We start from the raw sequence: 26,077 nt of genomic DNA on the forward strand, positions 1-26,077 counted from the left end.
GTTTCGTATCCTCTCGTCTTTGGCATTTCCATTTGCCTTTGGGTTGCCTGTTTATTTACGGTTATACCTATCAGGTTATGATAGCTACCAGTGGCCGGAAACTCGAGAGCCGTCGCTCCTCTCCCGCTCTCGGTTTCCCTCGCTTTAGGTTTTTTCGTTACCGGCGCTTGAGGTAATCGTTGACTCACTCGCCACTCAACCTATAAAGACAGGGAGGAAGAGTCTTTTTTTTTTTTTTTCGTTTGAATTATTATATATTACACTCGATCATTTCAATTCGATGCCAAATTCGAAAAATAACCGCAAGGAACCAGAGAAGAACCGAAGGGGAAGGTTATCTGAAAAGGCGTCATCGTTTCATGGGAGAATCCCGACGATGGCACCGACGGAGCTGAGGCGGCCGAAGACGCTGCCAGACTTACTTTCAGAAAGGACTGTTTCTATCTCACCCGATGCGAGGCCAAAGTTGACGAAGCTGCTATTGAACGTGACGATTCAAGGGAGCCTCGGAGCCGTGCAATTGGTGATGTCACCGGAAAACACTGTCGGCGACTTAATAATCTCCGCCGTTCAGCAGTACTCAAAGGAAGGTCGACGACCGATCTTGCCGCCAACGGACGCCTCGCTTTTCGACCTCCATTACTCTCAATTCAGCTTAGAAAGTAAGATAAACAAAACCATCTCAAAAGAATAATTAGCCGTTTGATCAGTGAAATTATCTTTTTAACGACACGTGTACGATATGATTGATTGCTAATATCTTTTGTGTGGTGGGGGGCAGGATTGGAAAGGGCAGAGAAGCTGATGGCGTTGGGATCGAGAAATTTCTTCTTGTGTACCAAAAAGGCGGCTTCAAAGGACGGTGAGAAAGAAACGACATCGTGCTCAAAAGAAGCGGAAAAGGTTACAAAGAGCGGCATACCTTGGCTCAAATTCATGGATTTCTTGTTTTAGAAAAACAGGCAACGTTTTGTATTTTGTAAAAATAGGATTGGAATAATATAAAATAGTTGTGGGTTTAGATTATGAAACATGCAAATTTGGGAGTAAAAAAAAGGCATTTGGGGTTATATTTAAATTTTTTAGAGAAGATAAAGAGTCAAAAGAGTGTTTAATGAAAATCTCCCTATGGAAATGTGTATAGTTTTTTAGGAATTGATTTATTAAAGTTGGAATATTTGATGGAAATTTTCTTAATTTGTTGAATAATGTATTCATGATTTTATTATGTTGTCTTAAATCGAGAAAATAATTATTTTGGGATAATTTCTACTCTTTAAGGGATGCAGCCAAATGTTAAAGTCAATATCTATAAAAAAAATTGATTGTTATTCAAATATGTTTAGGATGATTTCTTTTCACCTTGTTATTCTCATTCACTAAACTATGTTAAGCCACTCTTTAGCCTTTTTTTTTTTTTTTTTTTCAAAGAAAGCTGCTTAGATTTTAAATCAAGTGAAAAATAATAGACTAAATCACTAAAACTTGAATGGACCATAAGCTAAATAATATATTAACATGAACATGAGTATCTTTAATTAAGTTGATTAAAGTATTTACATTTAAAAAGATAGTATCCATTAAACATGAGATTCAAATTTTAATATTTACAATCGTTCTTTAATCAGGTTTTTTTTTTTATATAAAAAATATAGTAACGTAATTGAAATTTGTTGTTTTATTTATTTATTTATTTTGTAAATTAAGAAATCCATGGAGAGATTTGAACTGGTAATTTCCCTAATAATAGTATTTATAAGTGTCTGCAATGATAAGGTTATACTGAGAGCATTTTTTGTAATGAAAATGTTGGAATGTGAACCAACCGCAAATTATGATTTTTACAGGTTTGAAGAAGAAAGAGAAGATGATAAAGGCTAAAGCAGTGGTTGTCTGAGACTCTCAAATTGATGGTGTCAACTTGTCCTTTGATATTTTCTTTGTAGTTGAGGAGGCTTTGCTTTGGCGGTTATTCAAAGTAACTTAAAACAAAATTCAGGTTCCAACTTCTAAGTTTCAGCTAGCTTGTTTACTGAGTTTAGAATATTCTTTCTTCGTAGTGACGACATGGGCAAAGCTAATTTATTGTGACAAATGGGTTTATGTTAAAATTTGTAAATTTATTTATTTATTCCCTACAAACAATTTTGAATCTTGACCATGGGAGAACATTGCTTTGATCAATGTAATACTTGTCTATTCTGAAATTGTTGTCTGGCAACTTGGTAGCTGTTACTGTAAATTGGATTTGCAATTATCATTAGGCAAAAGGAGATGTCACATGTAGCTGTTCGTGTCCCAAAGGGCCAATCCCACCTGTCACATGTAGCTGTTCTGTTAATCAACCTTGATGCCTTGAAAGTTTTGGGGTCTTTGCTTAGAAGGAATTCAAATTCTGCTATTTGAATATAAAATCATGAATTAATCATTAAGTTCGGATTCATCAGTTATATTGCTAAAATTTGATATATTCAAATGAGTTCACCATTTTTCTTTTAATATTCTAGGAGGAAAATTTGTTTTAGCTTTGCTGCAGATCTTCTTTATTCTTTTCAGATAAATCAAAACAATAGGATAGAAAGTTGATAGTAACTGATACTCTATACCTAAATAAACAGTCATTTGTGATGGCTATTTTTGACTCCGTTGCATCCATCCCCTTGTTTTTCAAGGTGCTTTCAGCGTATATATAATTTGACCACTCACCTTCCCACAAAAATAGACTTGTCACGCCTATAACTTGGCTTTGTTATGAGATTTAAAGGAAATGGAAAAGAAAAACTTTGACTAAAATCTGACAAAATTACAAAGTGTGATTGTTATCGTCATAAACATCATCTTTCATCTTCAAAAGTAAGTGAATGAATTGCATCAATAACTTTTCCTTGAGAATACAATGAACTTTTCATATATATATATATATATATATATAGTTATAACATCAGGTACTCATGAGGGACATTTGGAACCATTGGTTGGTACAAATTTAAACCCATTGCTAAATATTTTAAACATTTTGTGGCTTTTTCCAGGTTGCCATTGAGGCACATGTCAGAAGCAAAAACTGGAAATTAAAGCATGGGAATAAGTAGTATGCATGCAATGGCTGAAGCATGTTTGTTTTTTCTATTCTTTTTCAAATCAAAAGCTCAAGATTCCCAAACCCGAAAACCAAAAACCTGATCTTTTTGAGGCACTTGCCGACTGAAACTATGGCCTATGGGAAACTTCAATGTATGTGTCCCAAAAGTAAAGCTCTTTGTCTTTTGGAATCCTTCAAACTTTATTTCCTTCCTGTCAAAAATTTTAGTGGTGGGAGCCATGTGAATATGGTTGGCCAACATAAAAGACAAATATTTGGTACAAATTAATCAATCAACCAATGAAAATTCCCAGTGGTTTATGACGTGAGGAACAGATTAATTTTCTTTATTACTGTTTCGAGCAAAAGCTTATCCAGTAAAAATATCAATAACCTGATGTAAGATGTGTTTGGATTGATATGATAGGCAATTAGATCCATTATTTTTTTGTTTATAATTAAGCAAAAAGTTATAGCTTGGCCACCAAGAGATATTATTCCTCAAACCTAACATCCCACTTGCAGCCCTAAAGTTAATAAAAATTACAATTTGCTGTTTTCCTGTGAAATAAATTTAAATGGAACTACTGCAATTAAAGTGAATATCACATGCAATGGAGTAACATTGCCATGAGTCAAAAAATATGGTGGAAAATTAAAGGTACTTCCCCCTCCCCAACATGGTGTTAATGAGGCATCACTTTCTAGACCTTGTTTTGTCATTGAGCTTCCACTATCAAATCCTATTGCTATATAAATTGAAGTTTATCCTTGCCATAGAGAAGTTCCGCTCTGCTGTGGAGAGTAATTTAGTATCATTAAGTAGAATTATTCATATATGAAAAGAAATATATAATATTTATAACGATTTTTTGAAAGGGTGAGTAATTTGGCGATATGAAATACAATATTATTAAGAGCAGCAAAGGAAGAATAAAACGTGACCCACCTAACAAAGATGGATTAATACCAAAATGATCAATTTTAAAAATCCATTCTTTACACAATTAAAGCCATTCTTTGATAATCCTTTTGGTGCTTAGGTGACAACAAATAAAGGAAGTGAATAAGAGACTTAAAAAGCACACGAAAGAGGGGATATACAAAGGAACCTTGTTACTCATGATTCACACACACGTCTGTATCATTTGCAAACCAGTCAAACCATAAACACTACAATAAAATAAAAGATTAATGACAGTTTTGTAGTGACGTTTTACTTACAGACGCCGTTAGTTTTTGTATTTTTATAAAACTTAAAACGTTTTTTTATCAAAATATCACTAAATATTCAAATAGCAACGTTTTTACTTATAAATGCCACCCAAGCAAAAATTAACGGTATTTATCAACTAAAACGCTTTGAATAATCCTCTCTAAAAAATTAGAGTGATTATTGAAGGTAAATTTGACAAAATATATATTGAATAATCTTGTTATAAAAATAGATAGAAAATTATTAAAGGCGTTTTCTAAAGAAACGCCTTCAATAATTTCATTAAAAAATTAAAAAAGATTATTGAAGGTGTTTTTAGTCAAAAAATACATTCAATAAATATCTTATCAAGTTTTAAAGATCACACGATTGTTAACCATAAGGTCATAGGTTCAATCCTTTCTTTTAGCATTTTTTGGGTTATTGAAGAAATTATTTGTAAGAGATTATTCAATGCGTTTTTTGGACAAAAACGTCTTTACTAATTCAATTAAAAAATTTTGGAGAAAGAATGTTGAAAGCATTTTATGTCAAAAGCGCTTTCAATAATCCACTCAATAAATTTTTATGAAGGGTTATTAAATGTGGTTATGATAAAAAACGCATTTAATAATCTATACAAAAAAGTTGAAACAGATTCTGGAAGGTATTTTTTGTCCAAAACGTCTTCAATAATCCACTCAATGAATTTTTATAAAGAATTATTGAAGGTAATTTTGGTTAAAAATACATTCAATAATATTTTGTTAGGGATTATTCAATGTGTTTTCTGATTAAAAACGCCTTCAATAATCCCATAAAAAAATTTGGTTTAATTATATATTGAAGTCAGTTGTAGGTTTATGCCCTACAAATATTTGAAGTCAGTTATAGGTTTAAACCAAGAAAACATTTGGTTTATATATGTGATACTACGAATTACATTTCGAAATTTACATTATGAACATTGTTGTATTTTAATAAATTAACCATAAATCTAGATTTAAAACTGATAACATTGCTATATAAATATATTTTTCTCAAATAATCGTATTCAATATATATGTATCCATATAAAATAAATATATACCAATAATATTAAACCAATACCCCAATCTATAAACTTAAGTTATTTATTCAATATGATATGTTAAAAATATTATGAGAAATGATTCTCATATATTTATACTCAACCAATAATGTCTGACCTTAAGGTTTAATAATAAATGATAATATGGTGAAGCTTTCTTTATTCTCTTACTAAAAAATATATATATAAGAAGTAAATGTTAATAAACAATAAAAGTATAAAACATAAAACTCATGATTCACACGTCTGTATCATTTGCAAAGCAGTCAAACCATAAAACTCCGTCCTCCAAGATGGGCTTCCTTGCAGTGGAGTTTGATATTGCGACCTTTACTTCAGAACATGCCATTTTATACTTTAACTTGTTCTTCTAACTCTTCTTTTTGCATGCCAAACTTTATATTGGAATTGTAGAAAGAATATTGCTTATCACTTTATAAAGAACCCCAAGAAAGGTTTTAATGCTAGAAGAATGACATAATTTAACATTACAAGCTCATGTAATTGCTAAAATATTCCTATTTCCAAATCTTGGCACTCATAAAAAGCATCAAGACATATTGAGATGGACCAAAATTCAAGCAAAACTAAAAAAAAAAAAGAAAAAGACCAACATTGCAAATATAATGGTTTTACAGGCAACAATCACAAGGCCATAACTGATCAATCTATACGCTAAACTCAATGAGTTAAGAGAATGATGCAGGAAACAGAAAATAACGAACATGATAACTTATGGTTAGAGTTTGAGATGAAATGAGAGAGAATTATTTTTTATTTTTGGTTAAAATTTCAGAAAATTTTAAGTACCGAAAACAAAATCTTTTTGTTCATTCGCATCATATCCAAAATTTTGCATATATTTAATAAATACAGTATATTCTTTCAAAAAAATAAATAAAGTATGTTTAACTTAATTATAATCAACAAGTCTTTCCTTTGTACCCAATAAGTAGTACTATAAATGTTCTCAAAGATAAAAAGGATTAGGCAAAAAAGAATGTGACGATTAGGCACTTCTCAAGAACCATTAAGGGATTTATGGCCTATTCTTCAGGTGTCCATAGATAGTTTAATAATGGGCTTTTTTTAGCTTTACAATACCTTAAAACATTGGGGTAGGTTAAGTCGAAAAAATTGAGGGCAGGTTAGGGTCGGACTATTTTTTTGGTCCAAATCAATTGGGTCAAGGTCCAAGAAATAAAGAATCCCAAACAATGCCTAAAAAGTTTTAAAAAAACCCTTAAAATAGAATAAACACAACGTGGCGGCAACTCGGTTATAAATTCATTTCTATTTTCGCTCATTTCGACCTCTTATAAGGCATTTTTACTCCTCTCTTGCTTAGCCTTCTAAAACCCTAGTTCTCCCCTCCTCTCAAAACCCTAGCACCCTTTTCTTTTTCTCTCATCGTTCATCGTCATTATCATCCATGGAGTTCTGGGGTAAGCCCCTTTTTCTTTCCACTTTTGATGCTTTGGGCTTTTGCTTCCATCTCTGTTCTTCTTTTCTGTTGTTCATTTTCTTATTTTATTTGAACATTTTTATTCATTATTCTTTTTTTTTTTTTTGGTTTATGTTTCTTTTTGTTTTTAAAAGGCAGTTGTTTTCCTCTGGAAGCTTTAAACTTTCATTTTTGTTTCTTTTGTCTCTTCTATTGAAATGATGTTAGCTTTCCCTTGTGTTTTAACTCCTCCTTTTTGTATGGTTTTTAATCCATTTTTTATGGCTATGTTAGATTTTTTTTTGGGTGTACTACTATCAGTACAAATTATATTATTATTTTTAAACATGTTTTAACATTTGCTTGTATCATAAGTTTACATTTGTTAGTATGATTTTGCAGATGGTAGTTAATAGATTTTGGATTCAGTTCATTTTGTGGTCATTGAATGAAAGTTTGTTAAGAATGATTATATACTTCTGATTTATATTGAAAGTGTAAAGACCCTTTATTGTTGTTTTCTAGTTTGGTTAATTAAATTTAATTGTCTTTTATGTACTATTAGGTATTGAAGTTAAGGCTGGACAGCCTATTAAAACAGACCCTGGTGCCAGTTATATCATCCATCTTTCCCAGGTTCGAAGTGATTAACTTGTGGTTGTTTTTGTTTGTTCTTTTTTTTTTTTTCTGAAATAATCTGTAGTTTTGACTGTGTATTTAGGCATCACTTGGCGAGTCGAAGAACAAAGCAGAATCTGTTCCCCTTTATGTGAATGCCAATGGGAAGAAACTTGTTCTTGGAACTCTTTCCCACCAGAATTGCCCTCAATTAACTTTTGATTTAGTATTTGACCAAGACTTTGAGCTCTCTCACAACTGGAAAAATGGGAGCGTCTATTTTATTGGTTATAGAACTTTTGTGCCAGAGGAAGGATATCCTTTTATTAGTAGGAAGTAATTTACCTTTTTTGTGATAACCAAACTTTTGTTTTTCATTAATGTGAAGTGTGCTTGTTCAATCTTGTATCCCTTGACTCTTAAGCTGTCTTCTGTCACCACTGAAGATGAATTCGGTGAGTCCTTGAATAAATTTTGCCTACTTGCAGTTTTTTTTTGTTTTGATCAAGTATTTCTCATGCATATTATTCTTATATACAGATACGCCAAGCGAGGAAGAAAGTAGTGAGGAGGAGGAGGTTCCTGTGGCTGCTGCAGAAAATGGTAAGTTCTCTTCCTATCCTGGAATTTATATCAGTGGTTGAAGATTTGATTAGTTCTTATTTTAAACTGGCAAACATTTTCTTCCATTCCAGGAAAAACTAAGATAGATACAAAAACAGCAAACGCTGATACTGGGATCAAGATAGCAGAACCAGGCAATAACAAGAAAACTGAGGATGATGATGATGAAAGTGGTTCTGATGAGGATGATGATTCTGAGGATGAAGATGAGTCTGATGAGGTTTCTTTTTGTAACTAGGCAAAAATTTTTAATTCATTTATTATTGTAGTGAATGTTTTTCCTTATTTTATTTATTCTGAATGGTCTTTTTGTTCTGATATCTGGCAAGCCCTTTTCTTTTATCATATTATTTTGGTTTTATTAATTTTTTTCCCCACTAATAGTGAAGATATTAAAATTTTCGGTTCCTTCTAAAAATGATTGACATGAAATGCATGGGCAGTGACTTTAGTTTGATAATTTTTTAAGGATTTCAGTAGGTTCATATGTATTACTTCCTTTATATTCCTGTCTAGTTGAAGTAATAATTGATAGAGTTGGATGAGTGAATTTTGAATTTTGTGTTTTTCTGGACAGATGTCTATGGATGAAGGTTCAGATGATGAGGATGAGGAGACTCCTAAGAAAGTATGTTTGATAGATTTTTAGCGGTTTTCGAATTGTTGAATCTGACCTGATTCTATTAATGTTATTTGTGTCTTTTGCTTTCAAGGTTGAGTCAAGCAAGAAGAGATCTGCCGAAGCCACAACCCCTGTTTCTGCAAAAAAGGCAAAATCTGCAGCTACACCCCAGAAGACAGGTTTTTCTCATAGTTCACTCGAATGTCTGCAGTATTTCTGCCACTTTTTATGTTTACATATTTTTTTTGTAATGGTTAACCAGTATTGGGCCATTCATTTCTTTATGATCTGATTATAGTTCCTTGCAATTGCAGATGGTAAGAAGGGTGGTCACGCAGCAACACCACACCCATCAAAGCAGGCTGGGAAAAATTCTGCAAAGAGTCCAAAGTCTGGTGGGCAATTCTCTTGCGGGTCTTGTAACAAGTACTTATCTACGACTTTAAAAACTGGTACCAATTTTGATTGAGTTGGTTGCTTTACTAACTCCCTGCATATTTTTTATGAGCAGGTCATTTGGCTCTGAGGGTGGTCTAGAATCTCACAAGAAGGCCAAGCATGGTGGCAAATGAGAAGGTGTTACATGCTCTTGGATGTTTAATTTTGGGAGAGATGTTTTCTATTGTGGTTTTGGTAGAATATGCTTTTAGCATATATGGGAGGGGTTTATGGTTAAAAAGACTTTGGGGGGTCCTTATTTCTGATTCCAAACTATAATTTTGGATACTATCTTTTGGTTGTAATGTTGTCTAGGCGTCTGTTCTCTTCTTGTCCGTTTTGCATTTACATAGGATCTTATAAGAATGAAAGGATTATGTTCTGGAAGCTATATGAATGAGGTTTTGCATGTGGATGTTATTCATTTGCTAAGTTGACCTGATAGCATCTACCGTTTCAGCTTGTAGGGTTGTCTTGTCCTAATAAATCTTTGATTAATGTGTATTGCTTTTGGGAATGACAATATATTGTCGTGGTTGGATTAATCGTGAGCTCAAAGAGTTCAGATTAGGATTTATTTATTACCACAAGATTATGTTGGATGTATAAAATTATTGATAAAATAATAATTTTTTTATATTATATTCAATATTTTTATGACATAAAATTATTTAATTTTTAACGATTGAAAAAAAATATTTTTAATTTATGAAACTAAATTTATATGTTAAATAATAATTTTAAAAATTATATTAATAATTTAAATTATATAAATTTTTTAAAAAATTTTAATAAATAAATAAATAATTTTATTTTAATTTTTATATTTATTAAACATAAAATAAGATGATATTATTTAATTTAATTTTATCTTTGTCATATACATGATTTTAAACATGCGAAAAAGGATTTACTAATATATCAAGTTGCAGTTGTAGACAACAACTATACTACTAATTTAATATTATTACAGATTTGCCTCCTAAGCTATGTTCATACTACTCCATTTCAATGCGACTTTACCATAAAAACAAAAAGAGAAAAAATCCTTTTTGAGTAATTTCCGTAATAATAATTGATTAATGGCATGCTTAAGAAAGAGAAGAAATAGCTCATACATTTTATTAGTAAATTGAAGGCTGAACTATTTTCTACGAGTCTAAGCCGAAAATAAAAACTCCTTTCCTATATATTGATCTAAAAGCTGCCTTCATTGAATCATTGCCAAATGCACAAGGTTCAAAAGAGGGAAAATAAATAAAAGAAATCCAGAATTCTGAAGTTTATATATTAAACCAATAATTTTTTTGGTGTGCTAATAAGTCATATCATAATTCGATTCAACAACACCTATGCTCCAATACTTCTTGGTTTCCTCGTTTTCAAAACAGATCCATTTCAAAGTCCTAACAACATAAAATATGATTGTGACGATCCAACAAAACAAAACCAAACCAAACCAAACCCGTCTGTCAAGAACTAAATATAAAATCCAAAGTCAAGCAAAATTAAGCAGAGACCCGCTAACAATAACACTCCTATTCCTAGCTTTGTTGTTAAGACACAATCTGATCACCAACAACTACAATGTACTTGCAGTAGAGTTGAGAGAGGCTGCGGTTACTTTCTTTTCACTTCTGTAAGTTTAACCCAAGAAATCCTTTAAACCACCAGTTTTTCTGCCACCCAACGGACAACCTGTACACAAATTCCATGATAAGCTGCTATTAAAATAATGCCTCAATCCCGAGAAGCAGGAATACCTGAACCTGCAAAACTCAATATCATTCATAAGATAACAGTTTTTCCTATAAGTAAATTTAAGACTTAAGAGTTTGATGTAGAGATAGATTACAGGAAACAAAACCCAATTTAGAACCATGAACTTTGATCGTTCAGTAGCCTGGAAGTGTGGTGGTCACAGGGTACCTGACTGTAAATTTATGAACACAAACATACACAAACAAGCTTTAATGCATGCATTTTTGCCCACAACAGAAGGTTAAGATAAAAATTTAAGGCAGAAGATAATATCTTTCCATAGACTTGCCTTATAGTATAAATTATGATCTCCCATTCCCTACTAAAATATGGAACAAATAGTAGTGGTCACGTTAAAATTGAAAGAACACAGGAAATCAAGGCCAAAACAAGAGCTTCGGGGGAGGAGAGTAAAACAGAGTATATGTATTCTGATTCGCTTAAATGTTAAAACCTTGCTTAGCTAACCATCCATACCCAGCTTCAGGCAAACTTCTCTTTCTTAATTAATTGCCTTAAGCTTCTACAAACTTAGAAAAGACTGAAGTTAATTGAAGAGAAAGCAATATCATGGAAAAATGTGGTAGGGTAAAGAAAGACAGAACGAGAAATTGCAAAAAAAGTTAGGAAAAGAATGAAGCTAATTGGAAGGCCGAATAAAAAGGGACATGAGTTCAAAATTTCTCAAATAGTGATGTAGTCAAGCACACAATCAAGCACCATGACAGTAGTTGCAAAAGGCATGGACCTAAATGCAAAAGGCAAAACAAATTTCAAATTCCATATCAAAGAATTGTGAACCTGCACACCACCTGCACAGTGGAAAATGGGCAGTAAGCTATATTTACTGAATGCTGGGTCTTAGTAGAAATATTTCTTGTTCTTCTGAGGATAAAAGAAAAAAAGAAAAATAATGAAAGAAGAACATTGAGGGACAAACCGGGCAGAGTGATTTAACCAGGATTAATGGGCTCCCAGTAGTGGATTCTACTCCTGCAGCTGCTGGTAATGCTTATCATCATTCTGCACATATCCATTGTTACCATTCTCATTGTTATTATTGGCAGCATCTTCATCGAAATTGTTCGCATTTTTTTCTTGTTCCCTTTCGCGGTTCCATTGCTCAATTTTAGCACGTCTCTCCTCACTGCCTTCACGGACTGGGCTACGATTCCTCTTTCCACCAGGGCTTCTGCTCCGCCCTCTCCGATGGCCAGGACTGGTACTCCTATGCCTTCTGCGACGGCTATCATAATAATTATCCCTATCATCATACCGCCTACTATGGCCACGCCCACCATGAGAGCGCTCATCATGGCTACTACGATGCCTGTGAGGGCTTTTGCTTCTGCTTCGACTCCTTCTCGACCTCCCAAATAACTGGCGCCTCAACTCCCTAATGAACATTAATACAATGAAAATATTTAGACCTATTAAAACAATGACCATATACAGCTAATGCTGATTCGAAAAAACAGCCCACCTGCTGATTCTTTTAAGATGCATAAAATTGCAATATCCACCGCGATTGCAAGTGTTCTCATCATACTGCCTACAGGTGGCTTCACGGAAGTCTGTCACAGGTGAGAAGTCAACAATGATAGGACGGCCTGCAACAAAAAGTAAGGCAATTTAGTGATACAAGCATTTATACACTTCCAAAACAACCAATAGATAGAAACTAACATGGAAAAAACAACTTAACAACGCAAGCATCTATTACAAATTATGAAAAGATTGAAACTAATACAAAAGGGTAAGGTAAAAAGCATAATCATCTATTAAAATACCAGAATTAAAAATAGATAGAAACTAGTAACACAAAAGAATAATATAACTTAGCCTTAACCTGCCTATTTTGGACATGACACAGAGTTAAGTTGGTTTGCGTTTTGTATAATCATGCTTGTGTCATAATTGTGATCTCATTGACCAATCTAACTTGTATATAAAGCACTTGTACACGATTAATTAATTGTATTAACATGTTAACCTACATCACTCTATATCTAACCCGTTTAAATTCATTTATTGAATTATTGATTGGAAATTCATGAAAATACATTCATGTTTAAATAGGTCAATTGTATCTAAATTGGTTTACCATCGTATATAATCGTCTTTAAACACATTAACCATGTCATATTGTGTAACCTATGTATTAAACATGTAGTGTTTGTCACAGGAGCTTTGACACAATTAATTAATCGTGTCATGTTCAAGTCGACCCATTTATCTGTCATACCTTTATCTTGACACAATACACTTATGACCTGTTAACACAAATTGCCAGCCCTAACTTCGCCATACAAGAATTTGTTCCAATTCAGGTCACTAACTATATGTATATATAAAGATAGAAGAAGCCAAACCAGCATAAAATCTGCCGCTAAGATTCTTGAGCGCATTAGCGGCATGTTCTTCCTCTCTAAACTGAACATACACATTGCCCACCTGTCCATAAAATTGAAGTATAATTAACATATGAAACCATAAAACAAAGATAGTGCCAAAGACTCGTTGGGGGAAAATCAGTTACCATATGGTCAGCCAAGTTGTCGCATATGTTCAGACTCTCAATTTCTCCATACTTGCTCAGTTCCTCAAATAAATCTTCATAAAAACCCTGCAAAATTAATATTAAACATATAAGACTCTGTTTTGTTGGTTACATTAACAGTTTGCTTTTATCTAACGGAAAGCAAATTCGAAATATCTCCTATACTATTTAGCATAACTTTTGGCATTCGATTTATCTTGATCCAAACAGAGCCAACATAAATATATATATATATATATATATATATATTAAAATTGATTAAATCGTTAAACCCTAACTCATAGAGTAAAACATTTAGATTTAAAATGTTTTGGAGAATTACCTCGAAATGTTCTTGGATCTTGCGGGGGTCGATGGGGTTACCCTGGGCGTCGACGCCGGGTGTGATCATGTCGGGCCGCTGGTACATGTTAGAGAGAAGGAGAGTAGGGCTGATGCTGGGCTTGGTGTGGAGACGCGAGCACCTGTCACCGTGACGACACGCGCCTATCTTGAAATAGAAGGGGCAGTTCACCCTATCCTTTTCCGTCCCAAAAATCGACGCCAAGTGCTCCGCCATTTTTTTCCCTTCTTTTCCTTTTCCTCCGTTTTTCTTCTTTTCTCTCTCAAAGGATCTCTTTTCTTTCCGTTTTTTTGAAGGAAAAAAAGATTATTTGAAGGACGGTGATTATCGGACGGTGTGGCGTGAGATCGAAGGGTTTTGATTTGGTGTATTGGAGTTTGAGGGATGAGATTGTGGCCGTTAGATCATTATGGCTTTTTTCTTCTAGATGTTTCTAATGGATTACAAAGAAATCACTCGAACAGGGCCACTGGTTAGGCCTAAAAGAACAGGCCCATTGGAATTCTTAGGGGCTAGGGCTATCAATGGCCCATTTAATATTTCATTCATTATGGGCTTAATTTAAGCTCTAATTTAATGATCTTTCCTTCGAAGAATGACCTGGGTTTGGGTGTCAGGGACTATCAGATCCATAGCCAAGCATTACCAGATTGCTGATCAGCCAGAACCATACTGATTCTAAGTTTTTCGATGGAAATTTATAACTTTTTAAACAATAATCATCTAGAAATATTAATTTTTAACTCTAGGATTCCTCTTGCAAAGACTGGTCATGCAGATAGTCGATGGTAGATGAGCTTAGTAGATAGTAGATGCTGCGGAATATTACGATGAAGAGGTGACCCCAAGTTTCAGGGAATGGGGCCTAAGAGCTTCCAAATTATGGGTTGTATGAGGGAAAGGATCCCGACGTCTCAATGTTAAAATTGATTCATCAAGTGGCAGTTCCAAAAAGCCAAAGCACAAGACAGCAAGTTGAGAAGACATGCCAACTAACCATTTAAAGCATCCCAGAGAATTATTATTGTAGTATTTGTTTATCAGATATAGAACTAAAATTAACCGACTTGGAGGAGCAGATTCAAGTCCAGACTTACCCCAGATTCACTACTGATTTAGAAAGAAATGACCCTTTCCTATAGTCCTCTCCACCCCTTCTCTTACAATGCCAATTATTGAAAGAACCCCACATCATGTGACAAAATTAACACTGTAGTGAAAGAGGCAAATTTCTGAGACAACTGCAATGCTTGCATGTGTACGAGTATGTAGAACTTTTTCTGTGTTGGGTGTGGAAAAATGTGGGGAATGCCCTGGAAAATGAAGACTGCTAAGAGAAAGTGGGATTGTTCAGTAAAGCACAAGCACGGCTGAAGTAAAAAAAAAAATTGTAACATTTGTATTGGTTGGTGTTTGCTTGAGAAGTCCAATCTCCATCCATTGTCAAGACAAAATGGTGGGAACCTTAGCACGGAAATTTTAAACTAATTGTTTGTTTTGTAGCTGAAAATTAACTAGTTTCCACTTCATTATCAGTCCTTTTCTTCATTCATTGCATTATCAGTTTATCAGTTTGCTATGCTTCACACTATCTTTGCCTTTTTTTTAAGTGACTAACTGCCACAGAAAGCTACATTTGTCGCCTCGAAACCTTGTCATGGCCATTTGTGAAATGAAAAAAAAAAAAGGGCTCTCCGTTAGCTTTGGTCCTTGAGAGAAATTGCTCAAATGAGTGCCTGAAACAAGGGCACCCACTATTTGTCGCAATCAAAGGTAGAATTTTCCCATTATAATTGAGAAAGATAAATTAATGCAGTCTGACACAGTTTGGTTGTTTCATTTATAATGCCACCTTGTCTTGGTTTCATTGATTCTTTGTTATAAATATATACATACATACATATATATACATGTATTAGACCTTTTGCTGATACTATCACTCAGAGTATAGTTGGCAAAAGTAAGGCTCATTATACCATGGAAGATTACAGTGTTATCTTAGTATGTTTCCTCACCAATTAGTACGAATTTAATTACCAAGATTTATTCACAAAAGTTTTGTATTGTACAAAGAAAAGGAAAAAATAAAGTCAATATGCTTCAATCGCAGGCTTGCAGCAATTGGTCATGGAAACAGCTTGGTCCAGGAAAAAGACTTTACCTCTTCTTAATCGAAATCAAGCCAAGGATAAGTATTTCTTCAACATTAGATATATAAATTGTTCGCAGACCTTGATTTATTGTTTTTGAAATGAATAAACCAACCTCTCAAAGGTGCAAAATGCATCTTCCATTCGAGTTGGATATGTCCTCTCTTCGTTTAATTGCTGCACAAAGTTTTTCTCACTTTGCTTCTGGCTATAATTTTCTTACTGGAAACGGTTGATTATACAAGGCAGGTAATGCCTGAAGCACCTTGTTTCTGAATTTCTTTTCTTTGAAGCAAATTGTCAGAAAACTTGATTTGGAAGTTTCCATAATCTCTGAGCTCCAGTTAAAAATTCAATTATCTGTCATAAGGCCAAGAGGCCAATTATTTTTAGCAGTCCTTTGACATATAAGTTATAAAAACAGTCTTTGCAGGCCTCCCAATTATTATTATTTTTTGGCCAATGCAGGACTCCTCATTCACTCAATTAAACTTTAACCTACTCTCTCTATTATATATACCAGTTGCAGATATATTATTACTTCACCTTTTGGATAATATAAATTAGCTCTGCCTATATGTCTCCCTCATTGGGCATTGGTTGAAGTATAAGTGACAAAAAGGTTAGCTGAGATAATGAGGCTTCTATTAGAAGAAACACAAATTGAGCATCGATCATTTAAGTTTAATGTTTGGAAAATATTGATTTTTTTAATCAATGAAAAGAATTAGATTCCTAAAAAGGGTATTAAAAAATGTTAAAGAAAAAAAGAATATAATACATAAGATAATCCAGAATTCATAGTGCATCCCACAAGCCGCAAATGATTGGGACAAGACATGAAAGGTAAGCAATGAAACTGTTTCTTGTTAACTGGTAACTACCTAGTAATAAATTGTCTGAAAAATAAAGAGTAGACATGATTATGGGTAATGTTTATGTCTCAGCACACTGAAAAACTTCATCTGCTATTCAGCCTGATACCGGGTTATAATATCTAAATGGGAGCTCATGAGGGAATAAACTTACTGGAATAATGATTCCTAGTGAAGGAGAAAACGCTGGCAAATGCTTAAACTCTAAGTTTAATCAAGAAAAGCTGTTCATAAATGAAGCACATTATATTTTTATATGTATGGCATCATGTTACTTTAGCAAGAAGTTTATTTGTATAATTTAAGTTATAGCTGTAATTGCATGAATGGATGCAGTGATTTTATTTATATAAAAAAAATTGCAGAGGAAAATGTTATATATATTAATATTTAAATTTTAGATATATTAAATATTACTTTTTAAAATTGATTACATGAATCAACTTGACTAAATCAAGTTAATAAATGCAATGATTTTACGATTTGAAATAGTTTAAAATTTGTATTAATCTAGAAAATTAAGAAAATGCTGGGAATGTATGCAAGGAAACAATAAGAAATGTTGTCAGGGGAGAGAATCCCAATGCAGAAATGGTTGTCATAATAGTTTTAAATAAAAGGTTAGAGGGAAAAAAGGCTGATGCGTGAAATCAAGGCTTGCTTGACTAATGAGAAAAGTTTACAATATTAGTTTTTAGTATCTTAATAATAATGCTGCAATTATTGCCACAGTTAAAAAGTCTTGGAAAGAAATCCAGTAAATTGAAAAAGGTACCAGAAAGAAATTATTGACAAGAATCTGATACAAACCAAGGATATAACAGAAACATATAAATACTGGGATTTGATAAATTAACTGTGATTACAAAGTTCACCCTTCTATCCATCACTTTATTCCTTTCGAAAAGCTTGTAAAACTAAAAAATGTGAAACCCAAAAGAAGAAACAAGAGAAAAGAAAAAAAATCTCACAATTACAAGCAAACATCACTCCCTGTTGTCTATTATCACAGGCTCTTTTTGTATTTTCTTTGTCCTTGACTCTGTATAATATATTGGCATAACACCACTTTTTTCTGGTGAATTCTCATTTGCTGGAATGATTTGGAGGGAGAGACGGTGACAAGTTTTCTTTTGGTGCTGAATACGTTGAAAGACCTGTTTCTGTTTGAATGAGCTAAAAATAAGCAATATAATTGCAGTCAAATGGCTGCAGACCGGCTCCCACTTATCTTGTGGGGGACAAAAACACTGATCACCAACACAAACGCTTACAGGATTGTGCCAATGTCGTTGTGACACTAAATGATGGTGCCAACATAGCCAATTCCTGTGATGAAGAAGCTAATTGTTTGGAGGAAGAGGTATATGAAGTAATTGTTCTTCCCATGGACAAAATCATAGCATCCACAAAGGAAGAGGAATGCCGCGAATCCTAACTCCAATGTGTTGAGCCTGTTCATAGAACAATAACAAGAAATTCTACTCAGAAATAGATTAATAGTTTCATAACATTCACATATTATAATCTTGTGCTATTCAAAATTTTAATTCAGAGAAAACTCATTAAGTTTCCAGGCGTATCTATTGCTAGAAGCAAACGATCGGATCATGGGAAGTTAGGCAGGCAGTAGCCTTATCTCTTTCGCAACTACAACAAAAATGAAATCCATAGAACGTACAATGTCTGACAACTTTGCTATCTATTTTATAAAATGCCAACTCAAAGAATCTCAACTACAATAACTGAAAGAAAATAACACTAAATATTTGACCACTAGAAGTTATGGGGTTTGATTGAATTGGAAAATATTGTTTTTTCCTTATAATATGCAGATTTGGTGGGAAGTATTTTAAAGAAATAAAAACAAGAAAAGATGACCTCAGGAAGAATCTTAAATTCTTTAAGAGCGATGATGACTGTTCTTACCTATCAGTGAATTTGAATCTAAATTTTCTGGGCGTTTTGACATTTGTCTTGTTCTTAGCAGCATCTGCCGCTTTCTTGACAGCATCTCCTAGTTTCTCAGTGACTACCCATTCATTGGCTCTGCCAGCCTCTAGGAGACCAATAAATGTTGCCTTAGTCCGGTGCAATGACATAACATTCTCGAAAAGAATCCAGTAAAATAGTAGATGGATGGATCTGCAAATCCACAGACGATTAGTCTTTTTTATATATAGCAATCAAGTTAAAGAGGATGTAAAGAGAATCAATCATTGTAATAATGTATGCTATACCTTGGAGTTCCTACTGAGTTTAAAATGGTGATGATGGAAGGAATATAAACGGCTCCCCAAATAGGAACTTTAACTTCAGGTACCAAAATTGTAAGCGGAAGAACAACACAGTAAAAGAAAAAGGTGACCATATGAGCAATGATCTTTCGCACGAAGAAGAAGCTGTAAATAACATAGACTTTCTTCCAGAATTTCACTTTCTGCAGTACATATTGTAATAAATCAATAACACTGCAAGATTGAAAACAAGGGAAATTCATAAACCGCAACCTTATATAAGATTATATACAGCAACGCTAACCTTGTTTTGAACGATCTCCCATACCATTTTCCTGAACAGATTAGCAGGACCACAGGACCATCTATGCTGCTGGAAGCGGAATGCCTTGAAAGTACTAGGAAGTTCACTTTTCACCTAAGTAATTAAGACACGGGAATAATAAATCACCTGCACACTTTAAAGGGGACCATGCATTGCACATTGATCACACAAAAGAAATACCTGAAGGTCACCAAGGTAAACAAATTTCCATCCCCTAAGACTAGCTCGGACGGCAAGGTCCATGTCCTCCACGGTGGTTCTATCCTTCCACCCACCTGCCTCATTAATGGCAGCAATTCTCCAAATACCAGCGGTTCCTGCATTTGGTTCATGCATGCACTTTAAGTTATAGCTAGTAACTAAGAATTTTGAGGGAGTCTTAGGCTGAATTTTGAGGGAGTCTTAGGCTCGTAGCACTTGTCAACCAAAGTGAAAGGAAAATAAATGCAATAAGGAGAAGAAATGTGGTTAGCCTAACTAATAAAAAAGCTCAAAACCAAACCACTGTAAAAAATAAAAAAATAAAATAGGGCTTTCACCATTAAAACCAAAGAAAGCATGTGTTGCTGATCCAACTTCTTGCTCCACTGTGAAATGATAATCCAATGACATCTCTTGCATTCTTGTTAACAAGCATTCATCCGCATTCACTGCAGCAATGATCATTCATTTAGTAAGATTGTTCAGGACAATTTCATGCGTTCAAACGAGTTAATAGTAACGTACGTGTATCATATAGTAAAATTAAAATTAAATAATCACGAACGTTAGGTTGTTCTCAAACTTTTTCTATTTGATTTTTGATTTACTGAGATAAAGACATTAGTTGGAGGCATCATTGGCAGTTAATTTCCCTCGTCGGTATCCTAGTAACGTAGACGAAACGAACAAAAATGAAAGCCGTTCAGACTTTTTTGTCCTCTTTTGGTTCAAATTACAATGTGCCACGTAACAAAAACACGAGGTAGCTTCTATAATCTATGCAAATGGCTGCTTTATTTATAATGTTAATTCAGGCATCTACACAAAAATTATAAACAATTTTTTCTTTCAAGAAAAAAAAAAGTACTTAGAAAAATATATCCAAGTGTCGGCAAATAGTAATGCCCGCATCTTAACTTTACCTCTAAGCTGGGTCCCAATTTTCACTTAAAAAGGTATGACGTGGATGTGCAGTGGCTGCTGTTGGTTAAAATTGTCATTTTAACCTTCACGCTGGGATCCTGCTCTCGACCACGTGATCCGTACAATCAGGTGCCGTTAATCAAAAGAGCAAAAACCGACCATTTCATGTTCTTTTATTCTAAAATGACAAAACCACCCCCGAAATCACATACAAGTTACTAATAACCAAAGAAAAAAGCTTGCTAATCACCTATGAGCTTAATCCTAGTCCTTTATCTCTTTTTTTTTTTTTTTTTTTGTTACCTAAGTTGGAAAGAAAATACAATTTTCCTAATGAAACAAAAGAAAAAAAAAAGCTAGTAGACAAATTTGTTACGAAACTTCAAATCATTAAATGCCTTTTTCATTTTAATTTTGAGATGTTAACATGTACTTAAATTTAATCAATAATCATGTGATCATAAAATATTAAAATTTTAATTTTAATTTTAATAATCAAAAATTTTAATTTTAATTTTAATTTTAATAATCAAAAATTAAAATTCGAATATTATAAATAAAAAATTTGACTCTTGATAGTCATATTCTAACGGAGATATGTGTCTAATGCATAAAAATTACTAGAAGATTTTGGCGTTACGAATTAGTCGTTTTTAGCGATGATTATGTGTAATTTGCTCGACCAATCAAATTTTTGTATGCTTATTATTGCTTACTAGTTTCCAGTTTAATTAATTAGGTGTTACGATACTATACTATATTCTCAAATGTAGGTCCCATGAACAGAGATCTACGGCTGCTCAAGGTGGCGAAGGCCATGGGGTCCACAACCCGTGATTGGTGGGTTTTTCTTGTGGACCCAACCTTAGCTCCATGCAGCAGTCTGCAACCAATTCCGCCGACAAAAACCAAAACCCAATTACAGGGTATAAAGAGAAAAATTCGTAAAAAAACCACGTATAAGACCACCGACACTTTTGAGAAATTTAAGCAGCAAGGTAATGAAAGTGAAGGGTCATTAAATGAGAGCAATTATTAATTAAATTAATGTTAATGTAATTTTTTTTAATTAATTGAGGTTTAATGGAAAAGACTGGTGAGTAGGGAGGTTCAGGTTTAGGTTTGGCTTACCAAATCTCCAACGAGCTTGAACGAGAGCGATGTCAGGGTTATGGGCCAAGAAAGGAATGCTTCTTCTAAGGAAGTCAGGTTCAGGCCTGAAATCAGCATCCAAAATGGCCACATATTCACAATGTTTGACATAGCTTCGCTTCAATCCTTCCTTCAAAGCTCCAGCCTTGTAACCTGTTCTGTTTTCCCTGATTTGGTACGTTATGTTTATGCCTTTGCTTGCCCATCTCTGGCACTCTTGCTCTACCATTAGCTGCAATCAAAACCCCAATTTTTTCTCATTTTAAAATCATTGAGGATAATAAATATGAAAGTTGAAACTTGAAGAATTCGATGAGGAAATAAATTTTAGAAGCAAATGAGCTTTTATGTTTTTGACAGTTAGAGAATGACAATTATAATGCATCATGCAGAGCTCACCAAAAGGCTGCAGAAATGAAGAAAAAGGGATTTGAATTATTAAGTGATTTAAATCGCATTCTCTTTTGGTGAGGAACTGAAGAGGAAATTAGGGAAATAAGTGAGAAAATGCATTCATGAAAAACAAATAAGAAGAGAAAAATGTATTGGGGAGTGTTTAAAGTGATTGGTTTTGACTTTTGTAAGATTTTTACCTTGATTGCAGGGTCAGTTGAATCATCAAGTACTTGGATCACGAGACGATCAGACGGCCATGAAAGTCCACAAGCTGCTCCAATGGAGATCTTGTAAACCTGTTCCAAAGACCAACAACAACAAAAAGTAAAGCACCAAACTTTTTAGTTTGAGCCTGTTCTCTGAAACCCAGAGATAAAATACCAAAAAGAAGCAAGTTCACCGAGGAGTAAACAGGGAAAACACTGTCACTGACCTCCTTTTCATTGAACATTGGGATTTGCACTAAGACCACGGGGAAATTTGAGCTTCCAAGTTCCACATCATCTTGAAAAAGCTCAAAATTGTAACGCTTCTCTGGTTTTTTCCAGAAGAGCTTAACAAGAATAATGACTACTCCCATGTAAAGCCTCTCCATGAAGAGCATAAGCGACATAGCTAAGCAAATGTAGACACCGAGTTTCAGTAGAGGAACTATCAATGGTGCTTTGATTAGCTCCCAAATCAAACCAAGTTGACCTGTAATATCATCTCTCGACACTTGAAATGACTCTGGAATCAGCAGCTTTGGTGAAATTTGAGCCATCTCTGCCTCTTTCTCCCACTCAGCAGATCAGAGGAAAACAGAGAAAAAAACAGGGGATAAGAAATAAAAGAAACCAAGAAAAGCACAAAAAAAGAATCTCTCACTGGTTTTTTCTGAACAATGTGGTGGAAAATGGGGCTTTATATAACTTGGAAGAAGGCCTTAAACTAAGACGAGAAAAGTAAGAACCCAATTCAAATCTGTCACTCCCTCCTCTCTTCAATTATCCAAGTAATGGAAAAAACAAAAAATAGTTACTTGCCAGCCCTCCTCTTAACTCTTCCACAAACCTGTGCCAGCCAATGCAGCTTCCGTTTCTTTTTATCAAAAAGAAACAGAAACAGAATGGGAAATGAGGCAATGTAAGAGAGAGAAATGCAGAGACTCTGAGGGAGAAAACAAGGAGGGTCTTTTTATAGTCACATTTGGACTTTACTTAGTTCACCTATTAGTCTTCTTTTGGAGTAATTTTTTTCTGGTGACCATAAAAGCTCAGAACGTCAACTTTTTATGAGTCCAGTTTGCAAGGTTACAAGTAGGAGTTTAATTTCTTACAGAGGACATTTTTGTCATTATAGAAAACAGATTCATCTGAAATAACCCCCAAGAATATGAACTTCTTTTCACTTTTATGATGTTGTGGCATTTCTTGATTGGATGTTCCAATGGCAAAAGCCAAAGATTAAACACACTTTTTTTCAGGAAAATGTCACCAACTGCTGTACCTAAAAGTTAAAAAAGTACATCTGGAGAGGATTGAAGAAGGGCCTAACTCTAAAGGAAAGACTCCTTGTAAGGGCAAGAATCATCATCCATCAGGTTATTCGTAAAAATTGCAGCAGACAAAACACAACCTGGAGAAGTAGTTTTCTGAATTTCCCAATTTTTTTTCCACACAATATTGGTATTTTCTTGGTAGCATTCTGAGTTTGCGACCTGTTTGACTGAAAAAGCATATTCCTTTCTCCGACTACCATTAATCAAGTTGTCATTGACACCATCCCCAAAATCCTTTTCCAGTTTTCACTCTTTTTTTTTTTCCTTGCTATTTGCCAAATTTATTGTTTAGTGCTTAGACTTTGAATTTAAATATCAATTATACTTAAAAGATGAAATTATTACATAAACCTTTCCTAAAAGAAAGAGGTTACAAATATCAAACAAAATTATCATTCATTGGTTAATTTTAAATGTATGACAAGAAGATTTTATTATTCATAAATGTTAATTTCCAAATAAGAACTAAAGCATTTACTAGAATGAGACAAACAAAGGCAATTTTTTTTTTCATATCAACTCTTTTTTTTCTGAATAAAAAAGGGTTAGTTTGCAAGATTTGAGTCATGTTATGAAAATACTTTAACAATTCTAACCTTCTCATGTCTGAAATAGATGACTAATTAATGGCTTTAACGGCCATGAAGAAAACAATAAAATCCCTACATCAAAGGATAATCTTTACCCTATTGATTGTTTGGCTACTATTTGAATGGGATTTTTTTTCAAATACATTGCATTAGTACGAAAGGCATGATCATTTATCAATCTTATGTACTCATATTTCTCGTAGAAGGTTGGTAGTATCTGATTTGGGACCCAAATTCTATTCCCCAAAGACCAAAGGCTAGTTCATTTGATTGATTTGACCCTCAATGAGGAACGGAGAAAAATTAAGATGGTGGGGGAATGTCTAGCAATTACCTCCATTGCCTTTGCTCTATATGCCTGTGAAGCATATGGAACATTTGATGTAGACTGTACTTTCCAAAGAAGTACCTCTGCTTTGCGACATTAATGAAATAAATCAAAAACTCTTGAATGACTGTTATTCCTTCAAAAATGATACATATGTCTTCAACGACTTTGTCTTCAAAAAAGCTTAAAAAGCTCTCATTTCATGTTCTATGGATTAAGGAAATTAATATTAATGCATAAAACTTATTATTATAATATTTATTCTATAGTTTTAGGGTTATGGAAACAACTTGTTTGTATAATTGTATGTATGTTTGATGATAGGTTGGGGGAGGGTGTTCAAGTCAACTCATGCAACCTAGATTAAGATTTAAGGAAGAAAATGGAATCATGATTTTTTTTTTTTTTCTCTATGCATAAAAAAGACCAGAATCAAGACTAAATTTCGTGTTGTTGGAGGAAAGTTGAAGAAAGGGCTCAAGCAAATTAAACACATTGCTCTTTTTTCAAAAATTGGCATAATTGACTATGTTTTGGTACATGAAAATGGAAATTATTGATTTTTTTGATTCAGCAGCTATTTCAATTTCTCTGTTCCGAAGAATGAAAAAAATCTTCGGGGTGCTTTATTAGACCCATAAAATGACAGGAGAATTAGTCCTATAAACAAGGCTTCTTTCCTTGATTACGTGACTGATTTTGCAGTGTACAAAATGATGTAGTTTTCCATCATAATCAAAGCAATGAAGGAAAAGAATGAAAGCATATGCTTTTGTTTGTATTTTCATACACAATCTGTCCGCACATAATGCCACTCAACGAGGTGTTTTAGTCCATCAATTTTCAAACCTAACCCACTTTAGTTCAAGTATTTTTGTCTTCTTCATCACTTTCTACTGCGTTAATTGGCAACTATAACAAATTGACTGCAAAACGGTATTTTGAGTTTTGACTATGCCAAAATAAATATATATACAAATTCAGCTTGTAAGTGAGTTATTGACATATTGGTATCCCATCGAAAATTTGCCTCAAATGTAGCTGCGTGGATGGTTTATTCCAAGAGATTGGTAAACCCATATTTTGAGTAAGAAGAGCTACGTAATTTATCATTGAACTAAATGTTCAGGCAAAGATAAGAGATTGAGTTTATGAAAATCGAAGTGATCGGTGGTGCAATTAACTGCGAATTTGGGGGGCTATGCATCTGAAAATATGGGCAAGTCGCTTTAAGATGATCAGAAATTATTGAAGCCTGACGCATGTTTTGAGCCTTGAGCGGTGTGAAACATGCTGTTGTCTCCTCTCACAATAATAAATAAATAAAATAATTTATGAAAAGGGTAGTCTCACGTTCCATTTTTTACTGAAATTATGCACAAGTTGACTAGTGTTTCTCTTTTCTAAAGCCCAAAACGTACAACCATGTGAAGCTACAATAAATTCCAGACTACAACCAAAACTATGAACTTAAAATTCCCAGGAAAAAAAAAAAAAAAAAAGAAGGGGAAGATATCTTATTCTTATTATTAATTTGTGCTATGTTGTTCTTGTCAAGGAATTGTTAATCATGTAGATTTTT

The 26,077-nt window shown here is 33.7% G+C and overlaps 4 protein-coding genes across 12 annotated transcripts; 2 read left to right on the top strand and 2 right to left on the bottom strand.

Annotated features, from left to right (window-relative positions):
- On the top strand, positions 1-1,188 carry LOC111286294 (uncharacterized). The gene is made up of 2 exons (XM_022876194.2): positions 1-662; positions 782-1,188. The coding sequence occupies exons 1-2, from the start codon at positions 281-283 to the stop codon at positions 952-954; spliced, it is 555 nt and encodes a 184-aa protein (XP_022731929.1). The 5' UTR covers positions 1-280; the 3' UTR covers positions 955-1,188.
- A 5,489-nt stretch (positions 1,189-6,677) lies between these two features.
- HDA3 (histone deacetylase 3) lies at positions 6,678-9,522 on the top strand. 2 transcript variants are annotated; one of them, XM_022876040.2, is made up of 10 exons: positions 6,678-6,812; positions 7,377-7,447; positions 7,533-7,744; positions 7,868-7,884; positions 7,970-8,032; positions 8,125-8,273; positions 8,631-8,681; positions 8,767-8,854; positions 8,990-9,101; positions 9,187-9,522. In XM_022876040.2, the coding sequence occupies exons 1-10, from the start codon at positions 6,800-6,802 to the stop codon at positions 9,245-9,247; spliced, it is 837 nt and encodes a 278-aa protein (XP_022731775.1). In that variant the 5' UTR covers positions 6,678-6,799; the 3' UTR covers positions 9,248-9,522. The 2 variants fall into 2 exon arrangements, with proteins under 2 accessions (XP_022731775.1, XP_022731776.1); XM_022876041.2 differs by having other exon boundaries at positions 7,871-7,884.
- A 944-nt stretch (positions 9,523-10,466) lies between these two features.
- Positions 10,467-14,061, bottom strand: LOC111284953 (splicing factor U2af small subunit B-like). Of its 8 annotated transcripts, none has more exons than XR_016342619.1 (8): positions 13,757-14,061; positions 13,414-13,500; positions 13,247-13,328; positions 12,358-12,484; positions 11,815-12,270; positions 11,623-11,686; positions 10,969-11,046; positions 10,467-10,811 (listed from the first exon to the last, which is right to left on the bottom strand). XR_016342619.1 is itself a non-coding variant. In XM_022874103.2 (6 exons), the coding sequence occupies exons 1-5, from the start codon at positions 13,991-13,993 to the stop codon at positions 11,862-11,864; spliced, it is 942 nt and encodes a 313-aa protein (XP_022729838.1). In that variant the 5' UTR covers positions 13,994-14,061; the 3' UTR covers positions 10,467-10,811; positions 11,815-11,861. The 8 variants fall into 8 exon arrangements, 2 of the variants coding, with proteins under 2 accessions (XP_022729838.1, XP_022729840.1); XR_016342617.1 differs by having other exon boundaries at positions 10,467-10,882; XR_016342620.1 differs by lacking the exon at positions 11,623-11,686.
- A 3,559-nt stretch (positions 14,062-17,620) lies between these two features.
- LOC111285984 (glucomannan 4-beta-mannosyltransferase 2-like) lies at positions 17,621-23,188 on the bottom strand. Its single transcript, XM_022875728.2, has 9 exons — positions 22,471-23,188; positions 22,235-22,333; positions 21,621-21,873; positions 19,904-20,014; positions 19,545-19,681; positions 19,344-19,457; positions 19,043-19,242; positions 18,732-18,947; positions 17,621-18,256 (listed from the first exon to the last, which is right to left on the bottom strand). The coding sequence occupies exons 1-9, from the start codon at positions 22,798-22,800 to the stop codon at positions 18,103-18,105; spliced, it is 1,614 nt and encodes a 537-aa protein (XP_022731463.2). The 5' UTR covers positions 22,801-23,188; the 3' UTR covers positions 17,621-18,102.
- Between the last annotated feature and the right edge of the window lie 2,889 nt (positions 23,189-26,077).

Source organism: Durio zibethinus, chromosome 6 (assembly GCF_047325235.1).
Source record: "Durio zibethinus cultivar Kanyao isolate XHJ-2024 chromosome 6, ASM4732523v1, whole genome shotgun sequence".
Lineage (NCBI taxonomy): Eukaryota > Viridiplantae > Streptophyta > Magnoliopsida > Malvales > Malvaceae > Durio > Durio zibethinus.